At 38.7% G+C, this 26,765-nt stretch overlaps 1 protein-coding gene across 1 annotated transcript; it reads right to left on the bottom strand.

Moving 5' to 3' along the window:
• Window positions 1-276: 276 nt before the first annotated feature.
• Window positions 277-26,765, bottom strand: c7a (complement component 7a). The gene is made up of 18 exons (XM_052093768.1): window positions 26,629-26,765; window positions 26,309-26,373; window positions 21,595-21,703; window positions 21,156-21,297; window positions 20,899-21,037; window positions 16,815-16,953; window positions 15,431-15,574; window positions 9,881-10,124; window positions 9,655-9,771; window positions 8,996-9,162; window positions 8,282-8,510; window positions 6,897-7,068; window positions 6,303-6,390; window positions 6,076-6,208; window positions 4,464-4,652; window positions 4,133-4,229; window positions 1,442-1,626; window positions 277-726 (listed from the first exon to the last, which is right to left on the bottom strand). Exons 1-18 carry the CDS (start codon window positions 26,632-26,634, stop codon window positions 539-541), a joined length of 2,553 nt encoding a protein of 850 aa, XP_051949728.1. The 5' UTR covers window positions 26,635-26,765; the 3' UTR covers window positions 277-538.

The raw sequence follows: 26,765 nt of genomic DNA on the forward strand, positions 1-26,765 counted from the left end.
TTGATGTGCTTAAAAGTGATTAGATTGCAATAACAAATTACTTTGTAATCTGATTACACCCAGCACTGGCTGTAATCATCTATTAATACATGTTCAACAATTAATAATAATCTACTTTGTAGTTGATAATATACATAAAAGTTTCAGATAACATATTAAAAGTTATTCCTAAACTAGGATGGAATGAAATTTAAATGTAACAACAACGACAATGACCTTATTCAGAAAGCGTCCCAATTTACCTTTATTTACCCTACAATATTTAAATGTTCATACACAATAAATATTGAAATGGTTTCTGAATATTTCACTTTTATTTAGATTATCATAGTTTTTAAAAATATAATACATTTATGATGGATTATCATATTTTCAAATTGAAAGTAAAAAATAACAAAGTGTTTTAATTACAGGTATTTTAAAATGTAGCAAAAATAAAAGATGAAGTAATGGTAAAAGGTTTCCAAGAAAGATTTAAATTGACTTTCATATATAAAAAAGAAACACTTTTTTGCCCTTAGTTGTATATGTGAGACTCTTAGCTTGACTGACAGGGTTCAATACTGACAATATGAACAGTCTCTCCTTTGCATTTTCTCACACCCGCCTCACATTCTGTCATTGTCACTGGCGCAGACACATCTTGCAGCTGTACACACACACGGATCCAAGTGTCCAGGGGTGAACATTCCTCATGCGTCCTGCAGCGACAGCTGTTTGTTTGATCTGAAATCACACAGTTGCTACAGCTTAACATTATGAGTTGTTGACCAACAAAGTTTTTGTTTGTGTGCACTGTAAAAAAAGATTCTTACAATAAAATACTGTTTTCATAATTTTACTGCAAAATCAATGCAGGCTGGTGTTTCAAATGGTGTTTCGTTTGAAGTCACCATTATGGTGTTAAGTGTTCCCTTTGGATGGGACCTTCTCTTATTTAATTATAATTACATTTCTCCCAGTTGGTGCAATTGTGTTCAAGAAAAAAGATTTGTTGTATTGTAATGTATGGATAAAATAGCTAATTTAGTGGTTGACTTTGTCGGCTAATGATGTATAAACTACAACATATGATGCATTTGAAAGTAAACACATATTAATGAATAATGAGGAAAAGATGTTTGTAAAGCTATAGTCTATAATATGGTTGGTTTTATCACTCAATAAATTTTAATCATGATTTGTCAATTAGGCACACATGATATCAACACTCAGCATACAAATCTCAAGGATGGTGACAATTAACAAACACTGTAGATAAAAAAACACAGACGATCACTGTGGTTCTACAACACAGCACTGTTACATTACAGTAATTAATTGGTCCTTTTCACTGTGAAGTGAAGAAAAATGTTTTACAGTGTGGTTATTACACTAAGTTTGAGAACAATTCAAATATGTAATGTACCATTATGGTATTTTACATTTCACAATTCCTCACCATCACAAATCTCCCAGGGCGTGCAGTGGGAGCAGTCAGTGGAAGACCGATCTGGCCAACTGCAGGTGCTGTCTTTAACAAGTGTATACTGGTGTCCCAGACACTTCATAGCCTGTACCTTACAAAGATTCAGTCTCTGTGTTTTACCACGCTCAATATTAGTGGCACATACCTCCAGAGATGCCCTGCAAAGAAGAGAAAAATGCCCCACCTCTGCAGTCTATCAAATTAAATATTAAATGACATAAAATATTTGAGTCATTGCAGGTGGTTGATTGTGTATTTCCTAGAGTGTCTTTGTGCAAGTTATACATTCTTTCTCTTTTGAAAAGGATACACCAAAACATGAAAATTCTGTCATTACTCACCCTCATGTAGTTACAATTCTGTATGACGTTCTGTCTTGGAACATAAAAGCTGTCAGGCAGAAAGTTATCTTCACTTTCATTGTATGGAACAAAAGATGCAGTGAAAGGTGATTGAGTCCACGGTCCACGTTCATGAGAATGTAGTCACTGCACGTCCACGCTGAGCGTGGATCGTGCCAGGACTTAGATAGTTCAGCTGTGCACCTCGGGGAAGAACAGGGCAGTTCTGTGGGTCTCGGCCGCTTGACCACTCATCAAGGCGAGACTGTCAAGTTACCTCTGGGGGAGACCACTCAAGATTGTGTTCTTCGACCGCCCTTGCAAGGATGCGTTGCATCTCCCTGTCAGTGGTGCGTACATGGGCCTCACCCTCGCTGGGAGGAGGGGCGGTAGCATCATCCACTGACCAGTTGCCTGATGCGGTGAGAGACATGACATCGTCATTATCATCCTTGTCATCCCCAGCATCAGATCCACCAAACGAGACGAGGCCACACGCTCCTTCAGAGGGCCGGAGCTCGTCTTGCACATAGCGTATTGGGAAATATGCACTTTGTGGAGATTGAGGGGCTCGTGGGGCTTGTGCCGGCACAAAATCCAATTCAAATTCGTCCTGCTCGAACTTGTGGCCCCACCGTGCCCCCTCGTGTGAACCCTCGGTATCACAGAAGAGGCAGGTGGGAGGGCACGGGAGTCTGAATCATCCCTCAGAACGAAGGCGATTCTGAGCGAAGCGACTTGAGACTCATGTCCTCACAGTGAGGACAGTCTGTCTCCATGAGAGCTGACTCTGCGTGGGCACAGCCCAGACAGAAAACGCAGCTCTCATGCTTGTCTGACAGCGGGATTTGTCTCTCTCACAAGGAACACTTACGGAACGACATCTTGAAAATGACTTATATAACTTATATTTATAACACACAATTGCAATTTTGCTTTAAAAGGATACTCTACACCTGCCAAAGCGCTGCAGAGAATCAGGATGCTGAGGTCCGTTCACCAACTAAGTGAAGGAAGAGTCTGTGCACTTGTTTTATAGCGGTCAGTTCACGCCAAAACGAGCAGTCAGTTTCGAGCCAAAACAGGCGGGGCTCAAACACCATAGCCAATATTAGAATATTGCCGTTATTGTATAGAGGTTTCAAATAGCTTGTGTATGAAGGCACCCCCATATGCGTTAGTAAACGCAATGTCGAGTGGACTGAAGTCGTAAGGGAACAAGTTGTTTCAACAAATGCTTTTTTTGCAGTGAGGGGGTGTCACATGGAATTATCATCTCATGTTTGTCTTGTTTTTTAGATTGGTCTTGTTTCATGTCTGGAGCATGGTGTGTGGATCCTGGCCCTTCTGTGTGGTTTTGTTTTGGTTTAGGGGTCGACTCCGGACACTCATGTTCCATCTGTCCAGCTGTCTTTATGCTGTGCTTAGATTTGGTCACTTCGTTTTAAGATGTCGGGTGTGTGTGTGGCCAAACTCTCGCACAGGTGTCCTTTCTTGTTTTATCGCATGTTTTGTGCATCATGAGGCATATGCTCAGGTTTCATTTAGTGTGAGAATACGTGGCATCGCTTTGTTTGGCATTGCTATGCATTCTTTCCTCTTGTTTGTCGGTTGGCATGGGCATATATTGCCTTATTGTCATGAAGATGTGTACTCAATCCATTCGGGTGTTTTGTTGTCTTGTGAGAGCACGTGGCTTTGTTTAGTTTCTGTATCGCCATGTATCTCTCTGTCTTACGTCATACCCCGCCTCCTTGTTTGCCCATTATTAGTTTATTAGTCACACCTGCCCTGTCTTGTTAGCCCATTTGATTTTGCTCCCTATTTTAGTCTCCTCGTATTTGCTGTCAGTGCCAGTTCGTCTTGTTTCCAGTCTTGTGTGTTCCAGTCGGTCTGTTTGTTGGTCTGTTCAAGTTTGTCCTGTTTTTGATTCCCTTCACTCTGTCCAGTCAGTCTTGTTTCCCTCATCCCTACCTCTGCCCCAGCCTGGATTATACTTCCTTTGTTGTTTTTCCCCTACAGGGTTGTTTATGATTGTTTTTCCCCCTTGTGGGAGTTTTGGTTTGATTTTTGCCCTTTTTGTTTGTATTAATAAATAAATTAATTTTTACTCTGCGTTTGGGTTCTGAGCCTCTCTATTTTCGACAGGGGGATGTTTTGATTTCTGAAACTTATTTCACAAGATAAAGGCCAATTTGATTCCTTGTGTCATGACCCCTGTAACACAGTGCTGGGTAATGTGCATGCTAAATAAAACTTCAAATTTATGTTGTTCTTGTGTCAATGTTCATGTGCAATGGACTGTGTAGTTACAGACACATACTTGCACTCATGTGGCACTTTACAGACACATTTGTCCTTTGCCAGGTTCTCCCATGGCTGGCATTGCACTGGTGCTGGGGTTGGCTTCATTGTGTGCACTAGTTAAGAACAAATCACATAATTCCATTCTAATTCATTATTCATTCTTATACATCAACAAATTGAATATAGTTATTGTTAAATATATTTTATGTAAAAACAACTCGTAAAGGTTGTCCCCTATAGCATTACTGTTGCAGAATCTAAATTTTCTTCCCTTCTATAAACTTTCAAGGTCATGGTATATTTTACAAAAGAGTTCAGCTTCCAGACTCAAACTTCCAGTTTTGTACCTGTGAGGCATCTGGTGTCTTTTGGCTGAGGTGACCAGGAAAGTCCCAAGTTGCACTGAATCTCAGCTGGACCCTCTCTCTCTTTACCCTCTGGGCAGGACAGAGAAACAACCTCGCCAATCTTATAGTTGAGCTTCCATGGCATTCCAGTGACATCTGGAGGAAACTTAGGAGGATCACATTCTGTTTCTGCCGACAGGAAGCAAACACCATAGGACATAATATTATGAAAACTAGGGAAGTCAATAGATATTTTTTTTAATCTAATTAATTACATGGTATGTCGATTAATTAATCGCATACATAAATATTTGCTGAGAAAGACGAGGGTCTTTATTAAATTATAACAATTCAATATATAATGATTAAATAATAATAAATAGTTATATCTAAATAATTATATAGAAAAAAATACTAAAAATAATATATATATATATATATATATATATATATATATATATATATATATATATATATATATATATGTAATGTATATACTGTAAATGTATATATAATACAGGTAATTAAAATGCATTACATTAATTTGGCACATGAGAAAAGCAAAAAAAAAAATGCAATCCAAAAAGTGGCTTTAGAATGCAATATATTGTTTATTTCCATATTATTGAACATAAGCCTATAATTGGTCTACAGTTCACAGCAATCCATTTTACAATTTAATTCGTCAGTCAGTTCGAGATTTACACTTGCATCAGATGGACATTTTTGGAGTGTCTCGTTTGCGTCGCATCATAAACATTTTTAGGTTGCTGTGTCAAGTTAAACAAATTTTTAAACATAGAAAAACAAGTTTTGAGATCCTTGCGTTCTTATTTTTCACTCCATCAAGCTGTGTTTAAATGCAAGAACATGTTCTTGTGTTGTCTGCTCTCAGTAAGTGTGGTTTGTTCTCTGTATAAGCTGCTCGTTGCCTATACAGAGAACAAACCAAGTTTCGCTTACTGCCCCCTGGAGAAAACAGGTGGTACTCCAAGCTTGAATTGATCAGATGGAAGGAATATTCCTTATTACGGTCTGGGGACATGATTAATTGCGTAATTCTTTTAACAAATTTTTTTTATATAATTAATTGCACTGTATTAAATTTCACTGAATGAAAAGCCCTAATAAAAACACTTGTTTCCAACTTGTGATTTTTCAGTTTTCACAATATAGAAGTCATTTATATTTTAAGACCCCATGAAATCAAAACTGGAGTTTTGTGACTTCTTTAGTTTATTTGTTTATATGTGTTCTACTATGTGTTTATAAGTGCACTACTAATAGTTAACAAAATAAGCTTTCCACTGCTAGACACATATCAAATGTCTATTTTTTCACTTCCATGCAAACAGACAAATAATTTGTAGATTTCTTTCCAATCAAATGCTCTCTAGAATTCGAATGCCCCTCCCCTGATAGCCTACCTACTGCAACCAACTTTGCAAGTATTGCAGACGTATTGGCTACTCTTCAATATGTCCAGTTCGAACTTCCGGGTTCAACGGAAACTGCCCTTGTCAAGTGATTTCATGGGGTTCATCACTTCTAAACAAGTTTTATTATTCAAACAATGTGTTGAGTGAGACAGCTTAAACAATCATACACTTACTCTTGCACTCTACTGGATTTTTCATCCAGTTTAGACTGTCTTGGCATTCGGCTATAGGGTCTCCAATCAAGTGGTAACCCTCAATACAGGTATACTCAATCTTACTGCCCACTGGATATTCATCTTTGGGATACTGGAATTGTGATAAAAGAATAACATTATAGCACATAGCAAATACACATTCAAACCGATTTGAGAGGTGAATATGCCATTCAAGAACCATTTACCAGAACAAACCCATTGGCAATTGAGGGGGGTGTTTTACAACTTTCCCTGGGCATCAATGAATCATCAAAGCAGTGTGGCTCCATTGTACTGGAAATCAACAGATCGATAGCAATTAGTCAAGTTCCCACTAAAGTATATAATAATGTGTGTTCTTAAAAGCATTAGTTCTCTTATCCGCATCTACATTTACTCATTTCTTAATGTCAATTTTGTATATTAATTTTCACTTATTACTTTTCATTTTATATTATTTTTGTTTTAACAAATAGAAACAAGGGGAATGTCTCCATTTCAGGGTCACAAGAAGCAGTAATTGTCCTTTGCATTTGCTTGTTAAAATAAAACTTGTTGAATCTGTTTCTGGTTATACCAAGCACTGAGAAAAACAATGCAACAATGATTATTTAAAGAAATTCTGCTCATTTTTAATAATCACTTTGTCTCCTGCCTGTTAGAAGAGTTAACATGTTAACAATTAACTGGATCTTACACCACATAGTGGCAGTGTTGTTGCACAGTTATATTCTCTGGGTCTCCAGCATCAGTTTGTTCTGAGCTTATTCTGTTTAACATAAGCTAGTGACCCTCCTCACCGTAGGTAATCCAGTTCCATCTCATCCTCACAGGCTGTTGACTCTACTGTGTTTCCAACACAATTCCTGCCTCCTGAAGGGGCCGGTCGACTGCAGGTGCGACTCCGGCTTTTTCGGCCTTCCCTGCAAGTGCTCCATGGTGACCAACAGGCCCAGTCTCCATGGATCACTCCTAATACACAAAGATATTTACTGGGTACTAAAAAGGGCCAGTGAGTCAAAAAGTATTTGAGGTTCTTTAGCCACTTAAAAATGTATAGTATGTACATTGGATAACAAAATATCAAACCAAATGGAATTTATCTGATTGAAAACTAGCACAAAAGCACAATTTCCAAGCAAAACATTCACAAAAAGAAGGGTATAAATAGGATATGAAGAGATATAATGTTCATAAATTAAGACATAATAGTATTTGGATATCTTCTGGTTGTCAAACTTAGTGGAATATGTCCATAGTTAATGTGATGTACTACACCTGTGGTTAATCTGATAGGACACCGGTGTGAACATGATGGGACGTGACTTCATTCATCCACTAAAATAGTTTGAAAAGGTCTAGCATCATGTGTTTGAAGATGCCACTTGGTTTGATATTTTGTTATCTAATGTCCTTAAAGGAATATTTCACCCAAAAAATAAAACAATACTTTTTCAATCATTTACTCGCACTCATGCCATCCCACATGTTTATGAATGTGTTTCTTCTGCTGAACACAAACAACAATTTCTAGAAGAATATTTCAGCTCTGTATGTCCATACAATGCAACTTAATGACGTCCAAATATTTAATATAAAGGCAGCAAAAAAGTAATCCATACGACTCCAGTGGTTAAATCTAATCTTTAGAAGCAATATGATAGCTGTGGGTGAGAAACAGATTAACATTGTTAACAGATTAACAGATTAATATTACATACTTAAAATGTATGGTTTTATCCTCCCTGCTCATGTATATGCACGAGGAATACAAATCACCAAAAATAAAAGAAGAAAAAAGAAAATGTAAAAGTGGCAAATGATAGAAAAATATTCTATCAGTTGTTTCTCTCTATGGATTTAACCACTGGAGTCAGATGGGTTACTTTTATGCTGCCTTTGTGTGCTTTTGGAACTTAAAAATGGTACCCATTCACTTACATTGTTTGGACCTACATGGCTGAAATATTCTTCTAAAAATCTTCGTTTGTGTTCTGCAGAAAAAAAAAACAAATTATATACAGTACATCTAGGGTGGCATTAGGGTGAGCAAATGAAAGAATTTTCATTTTGGGGTGAAATAAACCTTTAAGGGTGTCTTAATTTTACTATTGGTCACTATTTAAAAAAATAAATAAATAAAGTATTCAGAAGTGATTATTTTCCGGTTTAGTATTTGTGCTACCTGGCTGTTCATCAGCTGGGGTTCCCCTCTCACAAGCTTTACCTTCAGTGCCCGGCTTGCACACACACATACAGACATCATCAACAAGTACCCGCAGCCCATTGTTCTGGCATTCTCTGCAGTGGCATGGATGTTTCTCCTTGAGGTACATCTCAATAGCACGTTTTAAATTATGCTTCTTGACTCCTGCACATGACACCTCTTTCACCAGCTCATTCAGAGGTCTAAGCTGCTCAAATCAGAAATGTTTCTCACATAAAAATGAAACCATTGCATGTGTATCTAATATGTATATCCATGGGTCAATTTATGGAAGACAAGATCCAAGTTCAAAATAAGTTCTATGATTAAAGGGATAGTTCACCCAAAAATGAAAATTCTGTCAACATTTACTCACTCTCATGTTGTTCCAAATCAGACTTTCTTTCTTCAGTGGCACACAAAAGGAGAGAGAATGTTAGAGATGCCCTCAGTCACCATTCACTTTTATTGTGTGGAAAAAAGATGCAATGAAAGTGAATAGTGACTGAGGATGGAAGTCCCTTTGAAAGTACATACAGTACAAGTTTGGAACAATGTGAGTATATTATGACAGAATATTATTTTCTGGGTGAACTATACCTTCAACATAGCACACTCTATAATGATTACAGCTTGTTTAAGACATTGTATTTGCATACATGAATAATACATTAAACAGTTATCTAATCTAACCTTCTGTTTGATGACTTTTGGAATGTCCTTCACTGAACCAGACCACTGGATGAACGTCTTGCCATTCTCCTTTGCTGTGTATTGGTTTAGCATTTCCAGTTTAGTAATATATCCAGAATATCCGCCAATAACATCTGCTTTAGTAAAACCACCTGTTATGGTCTTGGCTGTTTTGGAGACATTTTAGACACAGTTCTGAATGTTATTGTTCAATACATTGCCTGTATACAAATGCTTCTTTCACATATACATTATCATACTAAACAAGTTTATTTATCTTTTATAACCAGAAGACTATACATTATTCTGCTTACTTCATGGCTAATTAGCAAATAAATAAATAAGAGGACATGAAATATTGATTTGAGTTTAAATAATTTTATTCAAAAAAAGAGAATATTAAAAAGACAGACACTGGCATGTGATATGAGAGACACGAAACTAATGGGGAAAACTGGTTGAGTCAACAGTATATTAAACAATATTTTCATTATAAAAAGAAATATTTGATTTCCGAATGCCGCAATTTATCAGTCAGGATGAAGTATTCCAGAGAGCCATGTAGTAAGCATGCATAACTACTTAGATACTCCCCAAACAAATCAAATGTGGATTTACTTTAAGGTAATAATTTGTTTTCTTTTCACCAAATGACTCACCAATATGAGCATTTGTCACAAAAGAATCATCATCACAATGTGTTGTTGTCCATCTGATGAAAAATAGAACTGAATGGCTCGTTGTGACACAATGTTTGAAGTTTCTTTCCTCTGTTTCTATGTTTAAACAACAAAAGACAACGGTTAGACAGTCCAATGAATTTTTCTTGAAAACAACTCTTCTTATGTGATATTGGAATAAGTATATGACATAGAAGTCACTTACTTAATTTGTTAATGACATCTTCGCTGAACGCAAGCCATAATCTAAACTGACCTCCAAGAGTGCCCTCAGAAATATAATGTGTCCCAAATCTCTCTAGCAATTTTCGGTAGGCTCCATAATTGTAAATAACAGGCAAGGAACGCAGAGCCTTCCAGAACTCCTCTGAAAGGGGAAGATATTCTGGGGCCTGGTTCTGGAACTGGGCCACTTCCATATCATTCTTAATGATCATCAGATGTTTGGACTGAAGGGTGAAACAAAAAAAATTCAGTCACTTGGAATGTGTTCTCCATGATTTCAAATCAGAATGAGCTCAATGCCTCTATAATTTCAGGGATTGATTTCTAGAAAATTGTGTTGGCCAATATGATATACTCAATATGACATACAGTATTGGTCAATCTATGAAACAGATGCCTTTACCATTTTGAAAAGGTGATTTTTAGCCCTCATGTATTGTTTGGGGTATTTTTGACCCATTTTAGATTGTGTAGTTATAAATGAACAAATTGTCAATATTTATTGAGTACATAAATAATCAGTGTTCAAAATCATTTCACCTTACAGTGATTCACTATGTTTAGCATATAAAAATGATTTGTATTTTGAGCTGTCTTGTTGGATTTGGCGTGAATTCGCTGACATGTTTACTAATATGTATGAGCATGAAACTGACTTCTTGTAATTCTTATATTGCATATTTAAGGATATTATTTTCAAGTTTATAAAGTATATTTTATGCCCATCATTACTGCATTATCAACTGAGGCTGTACAATATAATATTAAAAGAATAAAGTCTTAAATTGAACTCATATCAACCAGTACCTCTCGGTTACTGCCATAACCTCTGTTCCCTGATGGAGGGAATGAGACATTGCGTCAATTTAGTGCTACTAGTGATCGCTCTTGAGAGCCGCAAAACTCCAATGGAAAGGCCAATGAGAATTGGAATTTGCATGCCACTCCCCCGGAAATACGGGTATGAAAGGGAGCTGGAATACAGAGTTCATTCAGGTTTTGTGCTGAGGAGCCGAGACAAGGTTCCGAACATTCCAGTGTGTAGTACAGCCTGTGGCAAATGTCTCGTTCCTTCCAACAGGGAAATGGAAGAGCAGCTTAGTTCTAGTGGGAAGACTAGCAGCTGTACATCATCACATCATTAGCTGGGTAATTCCTAGCCAATCGTTTGTAATCCGTTGCTTTATAAGTCCGCTCACAATCTATCACATTGCTGTTTCGGTGTGCTAACACTGCAAATAGACACGTTTTAACCTCTCCAGGCCACAGGAGATTCAGTGCAAAGAACATCTCCGGAAGCCCGCCTTGCCTTTCCAATGACGTCGTCACTTCATCTCAACTTCTGCCAACATCAAACCCATGGGGAGTAAACAACCAGCAAACCCGGATCTTCACCCATATCTCATTCATGTAGGAGATCTCTCTCAATTGATCTGCACGACACGGTGCGGAAGGAGCGCGCTCCACGAGAATTCTGCAAAATCATCGGATCCGGCAGCAGCCGGCTTCCATCAGAAATAAGCTAAGTCATTATCATATCCATCAAATGCACTCAGATTTAGTCATGGGTCTAGGCCTTCCGTTGCCATTCTACCTATTCATTACAAAGTTGCAACACTGCCTGTTCATCATAACGCATCCGCATCAATATCAAAAGCCAGTATTTCACGTCAACAGCGCATTCACTGTCATTGCCTCTCCTACCCACCAATCAACGATGGCTGCAGAGAATCTCCAGACGATACGCACCTATTCCCGGACATGGCTCCCTCCATAGGATTCAGGGGTTGCCGTCTAGGACCATGGTTCACAGGGGAATGGCCAGAATTATACTTTCTTCAATACAGCTTCCTACGCTCCAGACGCTCTCTTCGGAAGTAATCACATTGCTAGATATTTCATAATTTAATGTATTTAATAAATGTTCTCGATCTACAATCCCCGTCTCGATGCGGCTCAGCGGAGGGAAGAAAGAAATGACACCGAGACCCAAGCTTCAAATCCTTCCTTGCCATTTGTACAGCACTTCATCATATGGTCCAGCAAACAACCTTCCCCTCTACCCTCCAATGAAATGGCTCTTTACCCTATATGGGATAAAATATATTTTTGAGTCCAGAAATAGGAAATACATTCCCAGAACCACTGCAGACTCGTTTCGCGATGAAACAGCAAGCTACATCTACAAGGGAAGTTTAAAAGAGGCCTTTCTTATTCCACACCCATCATCACGGCCAGCGTCATATGGGTTCCCTCCAGAAATCCAAACACATCGTAGTCATGCGACAATTCCGCAGTCGTCACTACAATCAATAAAGGCTGGCCCTCCTAGAACCATCATGTCCCCTATGAGACGTCTGACATGGCAGAGCATTTCCTGTAACTTCCTCATCCCAGCCAGACACATTCCTGGGTTTTTCAATGTAGTCTCTGACCCCCTCCCTCACTACGCAGGAGTTCCACAGACCAGCTTCTACAGGCACCCTTCGAGGTATACTGGAATCTACAATGAAGATGCACGGTCACTGCTCTCTTGACCCAAGTCATCAAACAAGCTCAACTCCCCATCAGCCATAAGTTCTCATGCATATCTGGTGGTGGTTGGTGGCTCTTCACCAGCTCATCCTTACCTACCCAATGATTCAATTCAAGCAAGCCCACCGTTCGCAAGGATAGCGCATAACTATGAGACTGCACACAACGTCGCCATTATCGTATGACTCTAATCATGTTGTCCCCTTTGGCAAAGATGCCTCAAACAACTTTTCCCTCGCCGGAGGGCTTTCATATCAAATGTCGTTTATCTTTCAACAAAGACACTGCACAGCAATGCCAGCCTAAAGCAAAGATTCTGCTCAACCAGGGGCTCTTGACAGAGTGCCCAAAATCACACTCGAGGACAAAGGGGAAATGCACAGGGACGAAATCAAACTCGAGGAGAAAAAAGGAGAAAAACTGCATTGCGAAGGCTTCACACAACCATGCCAGAGGAATCAAATTCTGACGCTCGCATCTCTTATTTTCTCCTCCAGAATGAACGCAAGACCTGGTTCGTACCAAACTAGATCATCACTTTTGGGGGTAGTATACTACTTTCTCTCTTTTTGGGGGTAGGCTCCTCGCCCATGCCTCCTATCTCCGGCAGGACATAATGGTTCTGGGTACAACTCCCTCGGACCGCCGGACGGGGCCTACGCCAAAGACAGAGACATTACTTTCTGTTTTACATCTATCAAATAAATGGCATCTTAAACTTCACTCAAGCCTGCTTGTCTTTCCGATAGAACAGAGGTTACAACAGTAACCAAACTGCCGGTGCAAGTGTAAGCAGGCTACTGTGAGTTTCAGAAAAGATGTACTCTGATTGACTGCACATAGCCCTCCCAGACACCCCAAAACACTTTGTGTAGTTCCCCACATCCCTAGGGGGTTGGGGCATATCTAATATGGGAGCATGCCGTGCCAGCCGCTGCCTTTTCTCTCTAAGTTTTCTCTCCACAGAGTATTATATTCGGCTGGGGCCTTTAAATGCACATAAAATGCATCGGGGAAGGCATTCTTTTCCTTTCCTGTTCCTTCAGGGGGAAAAGAGACCACACCCTGCCCTGTAAGGGGGGGGGTAAACATGAGCTCAAGGCCGCACATGGAAGGGGACCGGCAGTAGGTCTTGCCCTTCATAGTGCAAGCCTCTGTTTGGAGACAGCATTCCCTTTCTGCTGTCCACAGAAGCAGACAAAAAGCTGATTAGAGCCCCTAAAGCTCTGCATGTGATCCAAGTAGATGCACAAAGCATGCACCGGACACAGCAACGATAAGGCTGAGTCTGACTTCTCCAGGGGCAGCACTTGCGGGCCCACCACCTGATCCCTAAAAGGGGTCATGGGAACCTTGGGCACATTGCACGGTCGGGGTCTCAGGATCATGTGACAGTCTTCCGGACCGAACTCCTGGGACGTCCTGGCACAGAGAACACTTGCAGGTCCTCGACCCTCTTGATGGAAGTGAGCGTGGTCAGGAGGGCGGTTTTAATGAGACGACCTTTAACTCGACTGACTCTAGGGGCTTGAACGTGGCTCTCCGAAGGCCCAGCAGGACCACGGGGAGGTCCCATGAGGGAAAGAGGTGCAGCATAGGAGGTTTCAGCCTCCTGGCACCTCTCAGGAACCTGATGACCAGGTTGTGCTTGCCAATGGACTTTGAACTGCATCGAGGTGTGCTGCTATAGCAGATACATACAAATTTAGTGTGGAAGGGGACAGCCGGCCAGCTTCTCTTGTAGGACAGAAAGCACTGACCCATCTGTGTATCTCTGGGTGTTTTTGCTATGGGAAGAACACCACTTAGTGAACACACGCCACTTCAGGGAATACAGCTGCCTTGTGGAAGGAGCCCTGGTCTGAGTGATCGTGTTAACAACTGTGGGCGGTAGACAACTTAGGTCTTCCGCATCCCGTCCAGGGACCAGAAGTTGAGGTTCCAGAGGTCTGGGTGTGGGTGCCAGATGGTGCACCATCCCTTAGAAAGAAAGTACTTCCTTTTTTTTTCCAGGGAGGTGCTGTCGTGTGGAGCGTACCTCGTCTCATATGCATCAACCAAAGTGGCGTGACCACCGCTGAGGTTGCTATATGCCCCAGGAGCCTCTGAAAATATTTCAGTGGGACAGCGCTGACATTGAGACTGAGTCTAACTCCATACTGAGAAAAGAGATGCTCTGAACCAGGGACAGCTTGCTCTTTTCCCAGTTGATCCAAAGCCCTAAACGACAGAGGTGCGTGAGCACAAGGTCCCTGTGTGCACACAGTAACTCTTGAGAGTGCGCTAAAATCAGCCAGTCATTGAGGTAATTGAGTATGCGAATACAAGCAGGGAATGCCCCGTTGTGATGAATGAAAACTATTTATGTAATTATATTTGAAGACATCCTCAGCATGGTTCACAAATGAATAACGCACAAGGGTTAAAGTACATTTCTGTGTTAGTAAATTGCATTATGCCTTCTCAAAAGAAATAGTTCACTCAAAAATGTATAGCGATTTGAGTGATAATGACTTATATTCCGGTCTTTTCATCACACAGAGTGCATGAGTTGCATTGACTACTTTTACTCTGGTGATATGGAGGCTTTTTTTGTTTGTTTGTTTTTTTATGGAGCTTGACATTATTATTATTTTTTATTTTATCTTTTTCAAATTTTCCTTTAGTGTTCCACAGAAGAAAGAAATTAATGGGGGTTTGGAACAACATGAGAGGGAGTAAATGATGACAGAATTGTGTTTGTGATCATTATTTATGTATAGTCTAAATTATTCTGCTTTAATATTCATATAATATACATAATTTTACCTTCAGAAAAGTAACAGGGTTGAAAGTTTGATTTGACATTCTCAGTCTTTTTGAGTTCAAGATAATGCTAGATAATGCTGATGTTACTACAAATATCCACATTGAATCAATTGTTTACTATAAAAAGTCATGGTCACATTGCTGACATTTTAATATTGTGCTTTCCAGGCAAATGGAACAAACTTACCTGTGTCTTTAGCAGTTCATCATGGAAGGTGTAATCATCATGCCCATAATCTGTTCCGTGTGTTTTTTCATGTTTTTCAATGTGATGAAGGTAGTGCCAAGAGCTTTTATAGGATTCATCTGAAAAATCATTTGTTGCTGTCACCTAGCAAACACAAATACTTATATGTGGATCCTGCATCAAACAATTTCATGCTTTTATTTGTTTACTTGTTTGTTTGGGACGATTTTGGGGTGAATTCACTAAGCAGTTGTGGCCTTTGTGCTTTCATTCTTATTCAATTTATTGAGCTCTTGTGCAAAAATGAAGACTAAGCAGCTCAAAATTCAAACTGGCCAGAGATAAAAATGGACTTTGCAAAACAACATCTCTTTATTATATCATGCTCTGTTTTAAGATGCACAAAAATTGTAAGACATTTTTATTTATGTCCTGAACATGCACAGACACCTGGCATGGATACTGCATCATTCAAAGGCAATAGTTTTCAGTTACCGATGCCATTGCAGACATTCACTACTCACAGTTAGCTAAGATTAATTTAATCCATGAGTGAAAGTTTCCAATTACAGGTTACTCTTATAGACATTTGGTGAGTAGTATTTGGCTTGTCAGGTTATCCTACCATGGTAGCCCCTGTGAGGAGACCCTCTCCATATAGAATAAAACAGCTTTTATATTGTTACTTATATGAATGGAGTCTGCAATTCATGTGAGTGCAAAATTATTTAATACATATATTTCAAAATTACTATTCATTTCTTTGGGACTAAAACGTTTTTAGTAAGGAAAAAAAATACTTAGTGAACCTATAAATGCAGTCTGCAGTCAGCCCCCTACTACACCTTGTACGGGCAGCAAATAGTGCTCCCAAAAAGTATTTGGACAATTTAGAAACGTAATGGGATATTTCACCCATACCAAGAAAGTACATGGTGACTAAGCTTAACATTCAACTTAACATTTCCTTCTGTGTTCCATGGAAGAAATCAAGTAATGTGAGTTAAAACGACATGAGGGTGGCTGAGTAAAGCTTTTATGTGAACTATCCCTTTGTCACTTTTTTTGTGACTTAAAGAAGAAGAATGTGAAAGTGGGGACTGATTGTAAAAAGTACTTAAATGTTTATCTCTTTCTCACCCACAATAATCATATCACTTCAGAAGACATGGATTAAACCACTGGAATCTTATGGGTTACTTTACGCTGCCTTTAAATGCTTTTTGGACCTTCAACGTTTGGCATGAGGGTGAGTAAATGATGAGAGAATTTGTAATTTTGGGAATATCAATTTAAGTTGCATTTGCAAACAAATTATACTATACCTTTTCTCAGAGCCATCTTCACTTTTCTTAACCACTTGTAAATGTGAAATTGAACTTGCCTGGAAGGTGTATCTGAGGACACTTTGGGGAAGTCTGAATATGTCCTTATGGTCCCCACTGAAGGTTTTTCTACACAAACCACCAAAGCTCTTAGTGTTGATGACTGATCCTCTTGCTTTCCCGCTCACTGCATCAAACCTACAGTATTGTGCAAACACACAATCGTAGTGGTAGATATACTTTAGTGATCTAGGCAAGTATGTGATTGAGAGGTGGTGGTGTAGTGGTCTAATCACATAACTGGTAATCTGATAATCAGAAGGACACTGGTTCAAGCCCCACAGCCACCAACATTGTGTCCTTGAGCAAGGCACTTAACTCCAGGTTGCTCTACAGGAATTTTCCCTGTAATAAGTGCACTGTAAGTTGCTTTGGATAAAAGCGTCTGCCAAATGCATGAATGTAATCATTTAAGATTTAACCAGAAAAGGAGGGAAAGTGGCCTTATAATACTTTAAAGGAGTCATGAAATGCTCTTAATATAGTTTTATATTTCTTCCCTGATGTCCACTGATAATATTTGTAATGTTGTGTGTGTGTGTGTGTGTGTGTGTGTGTGTGTGTGTGTTGTTTTTCAATTAAGACAGTCATAATTTAGTAAAATATGATAATTTTCCAGCCTGTCTCTGTCTGAAACACTCAGATTTGGCCTTAGCACCTCCTTAAAACTTCACTGTAAATGCCCACTGTTATGATTGGCTAATATCGGGCAGCCCCTGAAATACATCCATCTTTGAACCTCAGTCAGAAGTGAATGAACAAGGTCCACAATATTATAAAACAAAATTTCAGGGTTTACAGATAACGCACATCCAACACATTGTAGGATTATCCACAAACAAAGCCATCAAAGGAGCACAATACCAAATTCCACAGATCAGAGAGATCCCCCACCAAGCCATTTGAGATTCATAAAAATGAATCCATTGTACCTAAATTGCAGAAGGAGACTGTCTTTCCCATGCCTGCTTAATATCAAACTAGGGTTTGCAATGACAGAGCTGACCAATGAAACTAACAAAAATACTTGTCCAGATCGCACAAGATTGAGAACTTCTCTGCAAAAAGGCCCTAAGTGCAAAGGTTAAGGGCAATAAAAGACAGAGAACACACTCCCTGGAATTCCCGAGAAAGACTCAGAACACACTCTGTTTTGTCCTCTGATATAAACCAATTTGCTACACTTAGACTCATCAGATCACAAGATCGCACATTTGTTTGTTATCATGCAAACAGCAGCTAAAAAGGAATCCATGAACGTTGTAATTCGCTGAGTTAAACCTCTTAAATGTACAGAATGCATTTAAACCCACAATTTACACCATACCTCGCCTTGCTAGATAATTCTGAAAATGATTCTATGACCTGTGATCAATTGTATAAATAACAAATTAATGATTATAGCCGATGTACCTTTAAAAAATTTGTAGTGATTTGTAATCACTTATAACTGACAAATCAATGATTTTAATCTTTTGTCTTGTATGATTCATCTCATTCTTCTAAGAATGGTAACTATTCAACTTGATAATATACCCCGACAATCAGGTTTTTCATAACATGTAATGTTGTATCCATGTTGTAAAACCAATGAATTAAACAGTATGATTTTTAATAAGGGATTTTCATGTTTTGTTACTTACATATTTACTATGTAAATGCTTGCTTGTTTATGTAGAGAATGTTGACGACAACGAATGTCATGTCTCTTGTACCGTTTTCAAGATATAAATGTTCATGATTAAATATGTACTATTTTGAGTGGGAGTTGAAAGGATCCTTCACACAAAGGATCGTAAATCAACTCTGAAAAGGACAGACCAGTCGACCATGTGACTTTGGGGTGCAGCCAATGTCAGTTAAAAACGTTTCTATCCAAGGAAGAACTTTCTCTTCTGTTTCATCTGCTCTTGCAATGCTCTCTTGGAACCATCGTTTGGTCTCCTCTCTTCGGCTCTCTTGCTTCTTCCTAATCCTCCATGCCATGTAGAGTCCAAGGAAAACTCGGGACACAAAAGTTCAGAGGAAGCCTCTCACTCTCCGCTCTATGGTTCACACACCCAACGGGAGTCGCGAGTCATCCTTGCAGAAGGCTTTGCTTCATCCAGACAATAACTATCCGCGATCATAACAGAGTCCAAGACATCGACGGAACAAACTTTCTACAAACACCAAAGAACCAAGCAAATTGAGGAAACGCAATGCAAGGATACGCAATGACACACAAGCACATCTCCAGGCTTTTGCTCAAAGTGCTGGTGTATTAGTTAAATATTTTGGGTAATCCTATTGCAAATCGATTTAGACTCAAAGAAGGATAAATTGTTCTTAAGGCACTGTCAACAGACAGAAATTTCATGTTATTCTGTCACTTAACTCACCTACCTGTTTCATGTTGTTGTGTTAGATTAGTTTTATGTTTAGAATATCAATAAAGTTTTCTGTATTCAAAGATAATTTGACTGTAGTATATTTTGATCAATTATCTCATCCCTGTTGAAAAGATTTAGCTTCAAAGCTGTACCTAAATATGTGTGATATTATTTTATATAAGCCATGAGAATAATATTACTTCAATAAGTGAATTAATCATAATTTCCTTATTAAAACTAATCCCTTGCAATAGAAATTGTAAGCGGATACAACGAGACGTTGTATTACGATTTTAATGTGGAGAATTTTATTCAGACAAATAATCTAGTTATTTGTCATAATGGTTGTCGAACGCGACTTATTCCATTATATATTTCCTTACATAATAATGATGTAGAATAAGGACAGTGTAAATTAATTACTAGCTCACATACTGTTTTCCTACATATAATAGTGGGAGAATTGCAGCACTTTTATCCGTACTGTGTACATTTATACTACCAAATTTCCTACAACATTGAATGTGGCCTAGTGTTTTAACTTTCCCATCCTTCAATAACAGTTCCTTTGCAAAGTTTGAATAGTTTAATAACTGGTTCAAAAGCAATCCATGCTGATATGAGCCGAAAAACATGCAATCCATGCTGAAATACACAGAAGATGCATCTACATGACGCACACACATAGTCCAAAGCACAGTGAAGACAGTGAAGTTTGTTGAGCAGTTTGTGCACAAAACAACAAGACGCAGCAGCTGAATGAAACCAAAGAGCCCAGAGGCATGACAACAGTCAAAGATGTCAGTGTAGTGACTGTTTATATACAAAAATTATTCAAAATTGTCCAGATGGGTCCCCTTTGATTTTCAGGAATAGTTATGACAAACTAGGCCTGTCTGTACTGAAACTGAAGCACCAGTTGGCGGGCTAAGGGTGCAATGATGCAAAGTAGGCACTGATATTGTTGCTCTAGAGGTGGTCATGAATAAACAAGAACCCTTTGTGACATCACAATATTACGGACGTAGACTGAAAACTATAGATTTAAGTGTCAGTGTAAGTCCAAGATGACACAAAGACAAAAGTTACCGAATGCACCTTTAAGATTTAAGTTCTGAAATTCACAGTATGTTTTATAGTAGAAAGACCTCTTATCTGTCAAAGTATCAAGGAAAATTGTATTGCTCATAACATGACCTCTTTACAATGGTAAAAAAAGGTTTGTTATAGTCTGTGTTGGGTGTAATGCATTACTAAATAATTCATTACTGTAATTAAGTTACTTTTTCATTGAAAAAAGTAAATTTATGGATTACTCTTAATTTTTCAGTAATTTAAATACAATAGCATTAAATACTGTTTAAACAATAGAAAGTTTCTCTACAGTTTTCTAATTTAACACTGCCCCCTTACATTCTTTGGCAAGTTCATTAATAATTGATTTGATTTTATAAAATTTATTTGAATGAATTAATAGAACAGTTTCATGTCTATCCTTGTATTTTTCATCTGGTCGAGGTTGATAGGGGTTTTAGGACGTAATTATTAATAAGTAATGCAATTACTTTTCAGACAGAGTAATTAGTACAGTAATCTAATTACACTGTAGAAGATGAAATTAGTAGTTAGTTATTAATTACTTTTCAGAGTAACTTACCCAACACTGGTTGTAGTGAAGAGGCAAAGAGAATAAGAAGGTCGAAATATTTACCCTTCACCAGTTAGCTCTATTTGCGGCGGAGGCTTTTTCTTGTCACAGATCTCTTTTCTGTCACATTGTTGCTCATCCAATCCATCTTCTTCACAGTCCTGATCACCATTACATACCAGTGACTTACTGATACATCTCCCTTAAGACAGCAAAAGAAGGGATGATAGACAGAGTGACAAGTGAGACCCTATAAAATAGCTCATGCCCATAGTGAAATAAATAAAAAGGAAGAATTAGAATTTTAGCAAAAGTATCACCAGACTGGCAGCGGAATCTTTCTCCACAGCCCTCCTCTATGGGGCAGACCTGAGTCGACTGACATTCTTGTGTGCGTGTTAGGCTCCCAGTACAAGGTCGACCTCCAAACTGAGAGTAGACTTCGATGGAGCGGATCTGTGTCTGAAATGTACCCCAAAAAGAGCCTTACATTCACATATCAGTAGATAAGTACTACCAATACACTATCTACTGATGTGCTCAATGTACCAGAGTGCATGTATATACTTGCATGAATAACATCACACGTACTGTATGTTGCATGCTTTTACAATGTTATGCTTTTACAAGTTCTAACAAAGAAACTGAAAATATGGTATTGTAAATACAATATGAAGTTTAATCTACACCATGAATTTAACCATATATTATAACATAACTAAAAGCACAGTGCTGTGCCCTAAAACTATCTTGTCCCACCTGTGTTTTGGAGCAGCCATCACAGACTGACCAACTTCCATAAGGTCCCCACTGGCAGTGCAGAGGTTCAGGCACAGGCAAAGACCTAAATGTCCTCACTGACACCGCACTGGTTCAACGGTGAATATAACATTTGGGATATACTCTGTACAGTACACATGTTTATGTAACAAAAACCACCCATATTCCCTCTAAGAAACAACACCAACTCGTGAACCTTAGGTCAAATTTGACCCACATTTAAAATAAAATAAAAATAAATAAAAAAATACATTCATGATTAGGGCTAAAGACCCTCCTGAAAGGAATATACTGTATATATGTATACTGTTTGTATATATATCTATGTATATGCTTGTTTGTTTGGGTATATTTTTGGTTGAATTTACTAAAAGTTGTGGCATTGTGCTTTCATTCTTATTAAATTTCTTATTCAAAAATTAAACTTATGCTTATGCCTTTCAATTATATTTTTCCATCAATTTACACTCCATACCCCATAATGACAAGTCAAAAAACAGATTTTTGATAACTTTACTAATTTAATAAAAATAAAAAAATGAAATGTCGCATTGATCAAGTATTCATTGGATGGTGACCATCAGTGGCAGACAATTTTCAGCTCTACAGAGATGTTTGATTGGGTTCAGGTCCAGGCTCTGGCTGTCTCTACCACTTTTTATCTTGACAAGTTAAGTCAAAATGTTTTTCTATAGCACATTTAAAAGCAACAGAATTGCACCAAAGTACTGTACAATAAAACGTTGACCATATAAAAAGAAAGCATTAAAGGAAAACACACAACATACAAAATATAAACATATTAAATAAAATACAATCAAAAACCTTCAACATAAAACCCTTTAACTAATCTTAATCAAAAGCCAGAGAGAACAAATAAGATTTAAGAGCCATTTTATATCTGGCTAGTGAAGGAGCAAACCTCATATTTACGGGCAGACTGTTCCAAAGTTTAGGTGCTACAGCAGAGAAGGCCCTACCACCCTTAGTTTTTCAGTGACAACTTGGGACAGTTAAGAGAAGCTGATTACTAGACCTAAGTGCTCTTTGGGGAGAGTAAGGAATCAAAAGGTCTCTAATGTATTTTGGTGTGACACCAGTTAAAGACTTGTACACAAAAACAGCTATTTTAAAATCAATTCTAAACTTTACAGGAAGCCAATTTAAAGTCGCTAAAATGGGAGAAATGTGATCCCTCATTTTAGTTCCAGCAAGAAGTCAGCTTTGTGGACAATTTGCTGATGAGCGATCGCAGTTTGAGGCAGGCCACATTATAGGAAATTACAGTTGCACAGGCATGATGTTATGAGAGTGTGGATTACACTCTTGTCTCCAAAACTTTCGGCCATGCAACATTTGATCTCAAAACAGTTGCAAAGCGCGTCCAAAGGATAACTACTGTCCGTTTTAGCTGGTGGATACAATTGTGTATCGTCAGCATAACAGTAGTAGTAGATCTTATATTTCTAAAAATGGCACCCAAGGGGAGCATATAAAGTGAAAAGAGAAGAGGGCCTAAAATGGACCTTTGGGGCACAATAATAGGGGAACCGACAAAGAAGAAAACTTCCCAATGCTCAATGAAAAGGTTCTATCTTTGAGGTAAGAGGCCAACCACTGCATGGCAACATCCTGAATACCCACAAACCTTTTCCAACTCATGTAACAGAATAATAGATTGTATCGAATGCAGTGCTTAAATCCAACAAGACAAGCACCACATACGAACCAGTATTGAGAACTTGTAACAGGTCATTGCTGACCTTCAACAGTGCAGTTTCCGTACTCTGCATTGAAAAACCTGACTGAAAAACAGTATGTCCAATATCTAAAATATTGGACATACTGATACAAGAATACAACTGATGATACACAACTCTCTCTATGAGCTTTGAAATAAAAGGCAATTTGGAGATAGATCTGAAATTGCTAAGGATAAATGGGTCAAGATGGGGTTTCTTAAGTGGAGGGGGAACACAGCATGTTTAAAACTAGCAGGTACAACTCCATTTGCTAGAGAACTGTTAATAATTGCTGTTCCAGCCAGGCTTAAGGTTAAAAACATGAGTTGAGATGAAATCGGACTCATAGCTGGAGCTTTTAGCCTTGGAAACAATATCAGCTTGCTGAGCAGAGGAAACTGGATGAAAAAATTGAGCAAATCTGTTGGTGAACAAATGAAAGTGAGATCATATGTTGATGGCTTAATGGAAGCCTTGATTTCCAAGACTTTATTATAAAAATAATTAAAAAGTTCTCACAGGTTTCCCGAGATGAACAAGATAAGAATTTAGCACTGAATCAATTGTCTTAAACAGCATTCTCGGTCGGTTAGCATTTTCAGTGATGAAGAGGAATTTTGACTTAAGTCTCTTTTACTGACTTTTTGTAACTAGTTAAGCATGCAGTTAAACATACATATGATACTTGGAGTTTGTCACTTTGGCTCTGCCTTATGACACTCTTGTCTAAGAGAGTGGGTGTTATCATTTAACCAAGGCAGGTGGCAGGTCTTTCAGGCACTCCCCGCGACTAGCAGCTAATCATCCAGCTGAGGGCAGTCAATTCTAGGCCACCGCAAGTCCATCTAAACACAAACAAGTGAGTGCCGAACCTCACCCGAGGTAAACTGGAGTTTAGTGGATGAAAGACAAGAAGCTGATTATCCAAAAAGGTTTGCTCCAAAATACAAAATAAATATCACATGAAACTGAACAAAAACCAGACCAGAAGTAATTAAAATTTTAAAAGGATCAAGCCAGGTCTGTGTGCTTTGGGTCATTATCCTGTTGGAAGGTGAACCTTCGGCCCAGTCTGAGGTCCTGAGCACTCTGAACAAGGTTTTCATTAAGGTTATCTCTGTATTTTGCTGTGTTCAGCTTTCCTTGAACCCTGATCAGTCTCCCTGTCTCTGCCACTGAAACACACCGCACAGCATGATGCTACCACCACCATGCTTCACTGTTGGGATGGTATTGCACAGGTGATGAGCAGTGCCTGGTTTCCTCCAGACATGACGCTTGGAATTTAAACTTGTGCTTTCATGTGTCTTGCATTGAAGAGAGGCTTCCATCCGGCCACTCTGCCACAAAGTCCAGATCGGTGGAGTGTTGCAGTGATGGTTGTTGTGATGAGGAGGAGGGCATGGGCGGGGCGTGAGGGTGCACGGCCGGCACTGAGTCAACTAATCAATACTTAATTCAATGTGATATTTAATTTTTTTCTTTTTAATAAATTTGCAAATGTATCAAAAATCATTTTTTTCTGTGTCATTATGGGGTATGTAATGTAGATTGATATAAAAATTATAGCATAAGGCTTCAACATAAAAACAAAAGTACAAAAAAATGAAGGGGTCTGAATAATTTCTGAATTCACTGTATTTGTGTGTGTGTGTCCGTCAAAGAAACCCCTACCTCCTTGTTGCGCTGTCGTGGACAGTGCTGTGGGGAGAGGTCCAATTCCGATTGGTCTTTCCTCCTCATGCCGTTTATAACCACCACGGCGGCCAAATGGGGGCTCTGGATGGGTGCGAGGGGCTGGTAACCTTTTCGAGTAACTACCACTAAACTACGATGTAAAGAACTAATTACGTTTGTGCCGGAGGCCCCAGGGGGACAGGCGTCTATGACATCTCCTGGCCAAACCCCATTCAAAGACTGAATTCTTACCCTCGGGACTCCTCAAGTAACAACAAAAAACACTCTTCTCCACAGTTAGAATGCTAACTGTGGAGGAGAGACTGCCACTCCTCTGTCGGGAGCTGGACCAGTACCGCCTGGATCTCTGTGGTATTCAGGAGGTCCGTTGGACCGGCTCTGGCTCCTGCCACCATGAGGGTGGTCAGGCCTCTACTCGGGGCAGGAGACTGCCAAACAACAAGGAGTGGCTCTTCTTCTGTACAAATGAATGAAGGGGGCGTGGGAGCATGGCGGTGAGATATGGGAAGCTGTAAGCCCAAGGATACTTTGGGCTCGCCTTCCCATCAACCAGAGGCAAGGAGTGGTGGTTGTGGTTTCTTATGCCCCCACTGAAGACGAACATCCGTGGAGGGATGCAGGCAAGGCTGATGAGTCAGATATCTTCTATTACCTGCTGTCACAGGTGCTAGCTAAAGAGGCCCCTCGGGATAGAGTCATATTGTTGGGTGACTTCAATCCACCACGTAAAAAACGTCACCACTTAGTGGCGAATGGTGGTTGTTGTTGTTGTTGTTGTTGTGTGTGTGTGTGTTAATTTAATACTGGTTTATATATAATATATGTTTTTAATTCAGTATTGATTATGTAAAAAAAAAGTACTTCGAACCTTCAGCAAAAAGGATTCTATTTATTTTAATCACTTTTGGCATTTAATAATCTAACTAATTTTAATACATTTCGTATCAACTTCTGTATGCTTATGTGAACTATTGCCCCACAACACCGTTCTATTTTCCAGCATTTCCTAAAATGTCATGTTCTATTCACAGTTTCTTTTTTTTTTCTTTTTTCAAATATGAGTCAAATTTAAGACCACAGATATAACACTTTCCTTAAATATTATTTTTGAAATATACTATATTTCAAAACTGTCAATAAAAATTCACCAGAAATGTAGATGTATTATTATTTACTTATACTTATGCTGTTGGTCAAAAAGACATTTTCTTAAAATATTGGTGATAAAGGCACAGATGTTTTCAATTACTTACTGTATACGTGTTGCTAAAGACAACAGACAGGGAAGAAAGATCACAGCTCCATGCAGGAACACACACTGAGAACACAAGTTAAATTAAGAAAAGATTCCCTCCAAATATTCCTTGCACCATCCATTGTAAAATGGATGAATTACTTATTATTTAATTGGACTAAGCTTTAAATTAATACTAAAGTTTATCATTTGCATGCATACAAATACATCAAGTTTGTTAAATGGCTAAATGTTGCATATGTAGATGGATACCCTGTATAATACATTAATGAAGAATGTCTGTTTAGATCCCTTCTAACATTTAAAATGTTAGCTTACCTTCATTGTAATGGTCTAAAGAGTTCTGCACGTTTACAATCCAACTATGTCTCCTTGTGTGCAGTCTGCTATGGAAACAATCTACCCAGTCTGCTTGTTATCTCTCTAAAACAAGCCATAAGCAGAAAATTCTAATG

This window comes from Xyrauchen texanus, chromosome 27 (genome assembly GCF_025860055.1).
Source record: "Xyrauchen texanus isolate HMW12.3.18 chromosome 27, RBS_HiC_50CHRs, whole genome shotgun sequence".
NCBI classification, from domain to species: Eukaryota; Metazoa; Chordata; class Actinopteri; order Cypriniformes; family Catostomidae; genus Xyrauchen; species Xyrauchen texanus.

Excerpts from the sequence above, each read along its gene's own strand:
- c7a (XM_052093768.1), bottom strand. Across the intron at positions 21,298-21,594 it reads ATGGCTGCTCCAAAACACAG|ACACAGATCCGCTCCATCGA; the intron begins GTGGGACAAGAT and ends GGTACATTTCAG. Across the intron at positions 4,653-6,075 it reads AAATCCAGTAGAGTGCAAGA|AAACAGAATGTGATCCTCCT; the intron begins GTAAGTGTATGA and ends TCCTGTCGGCAG.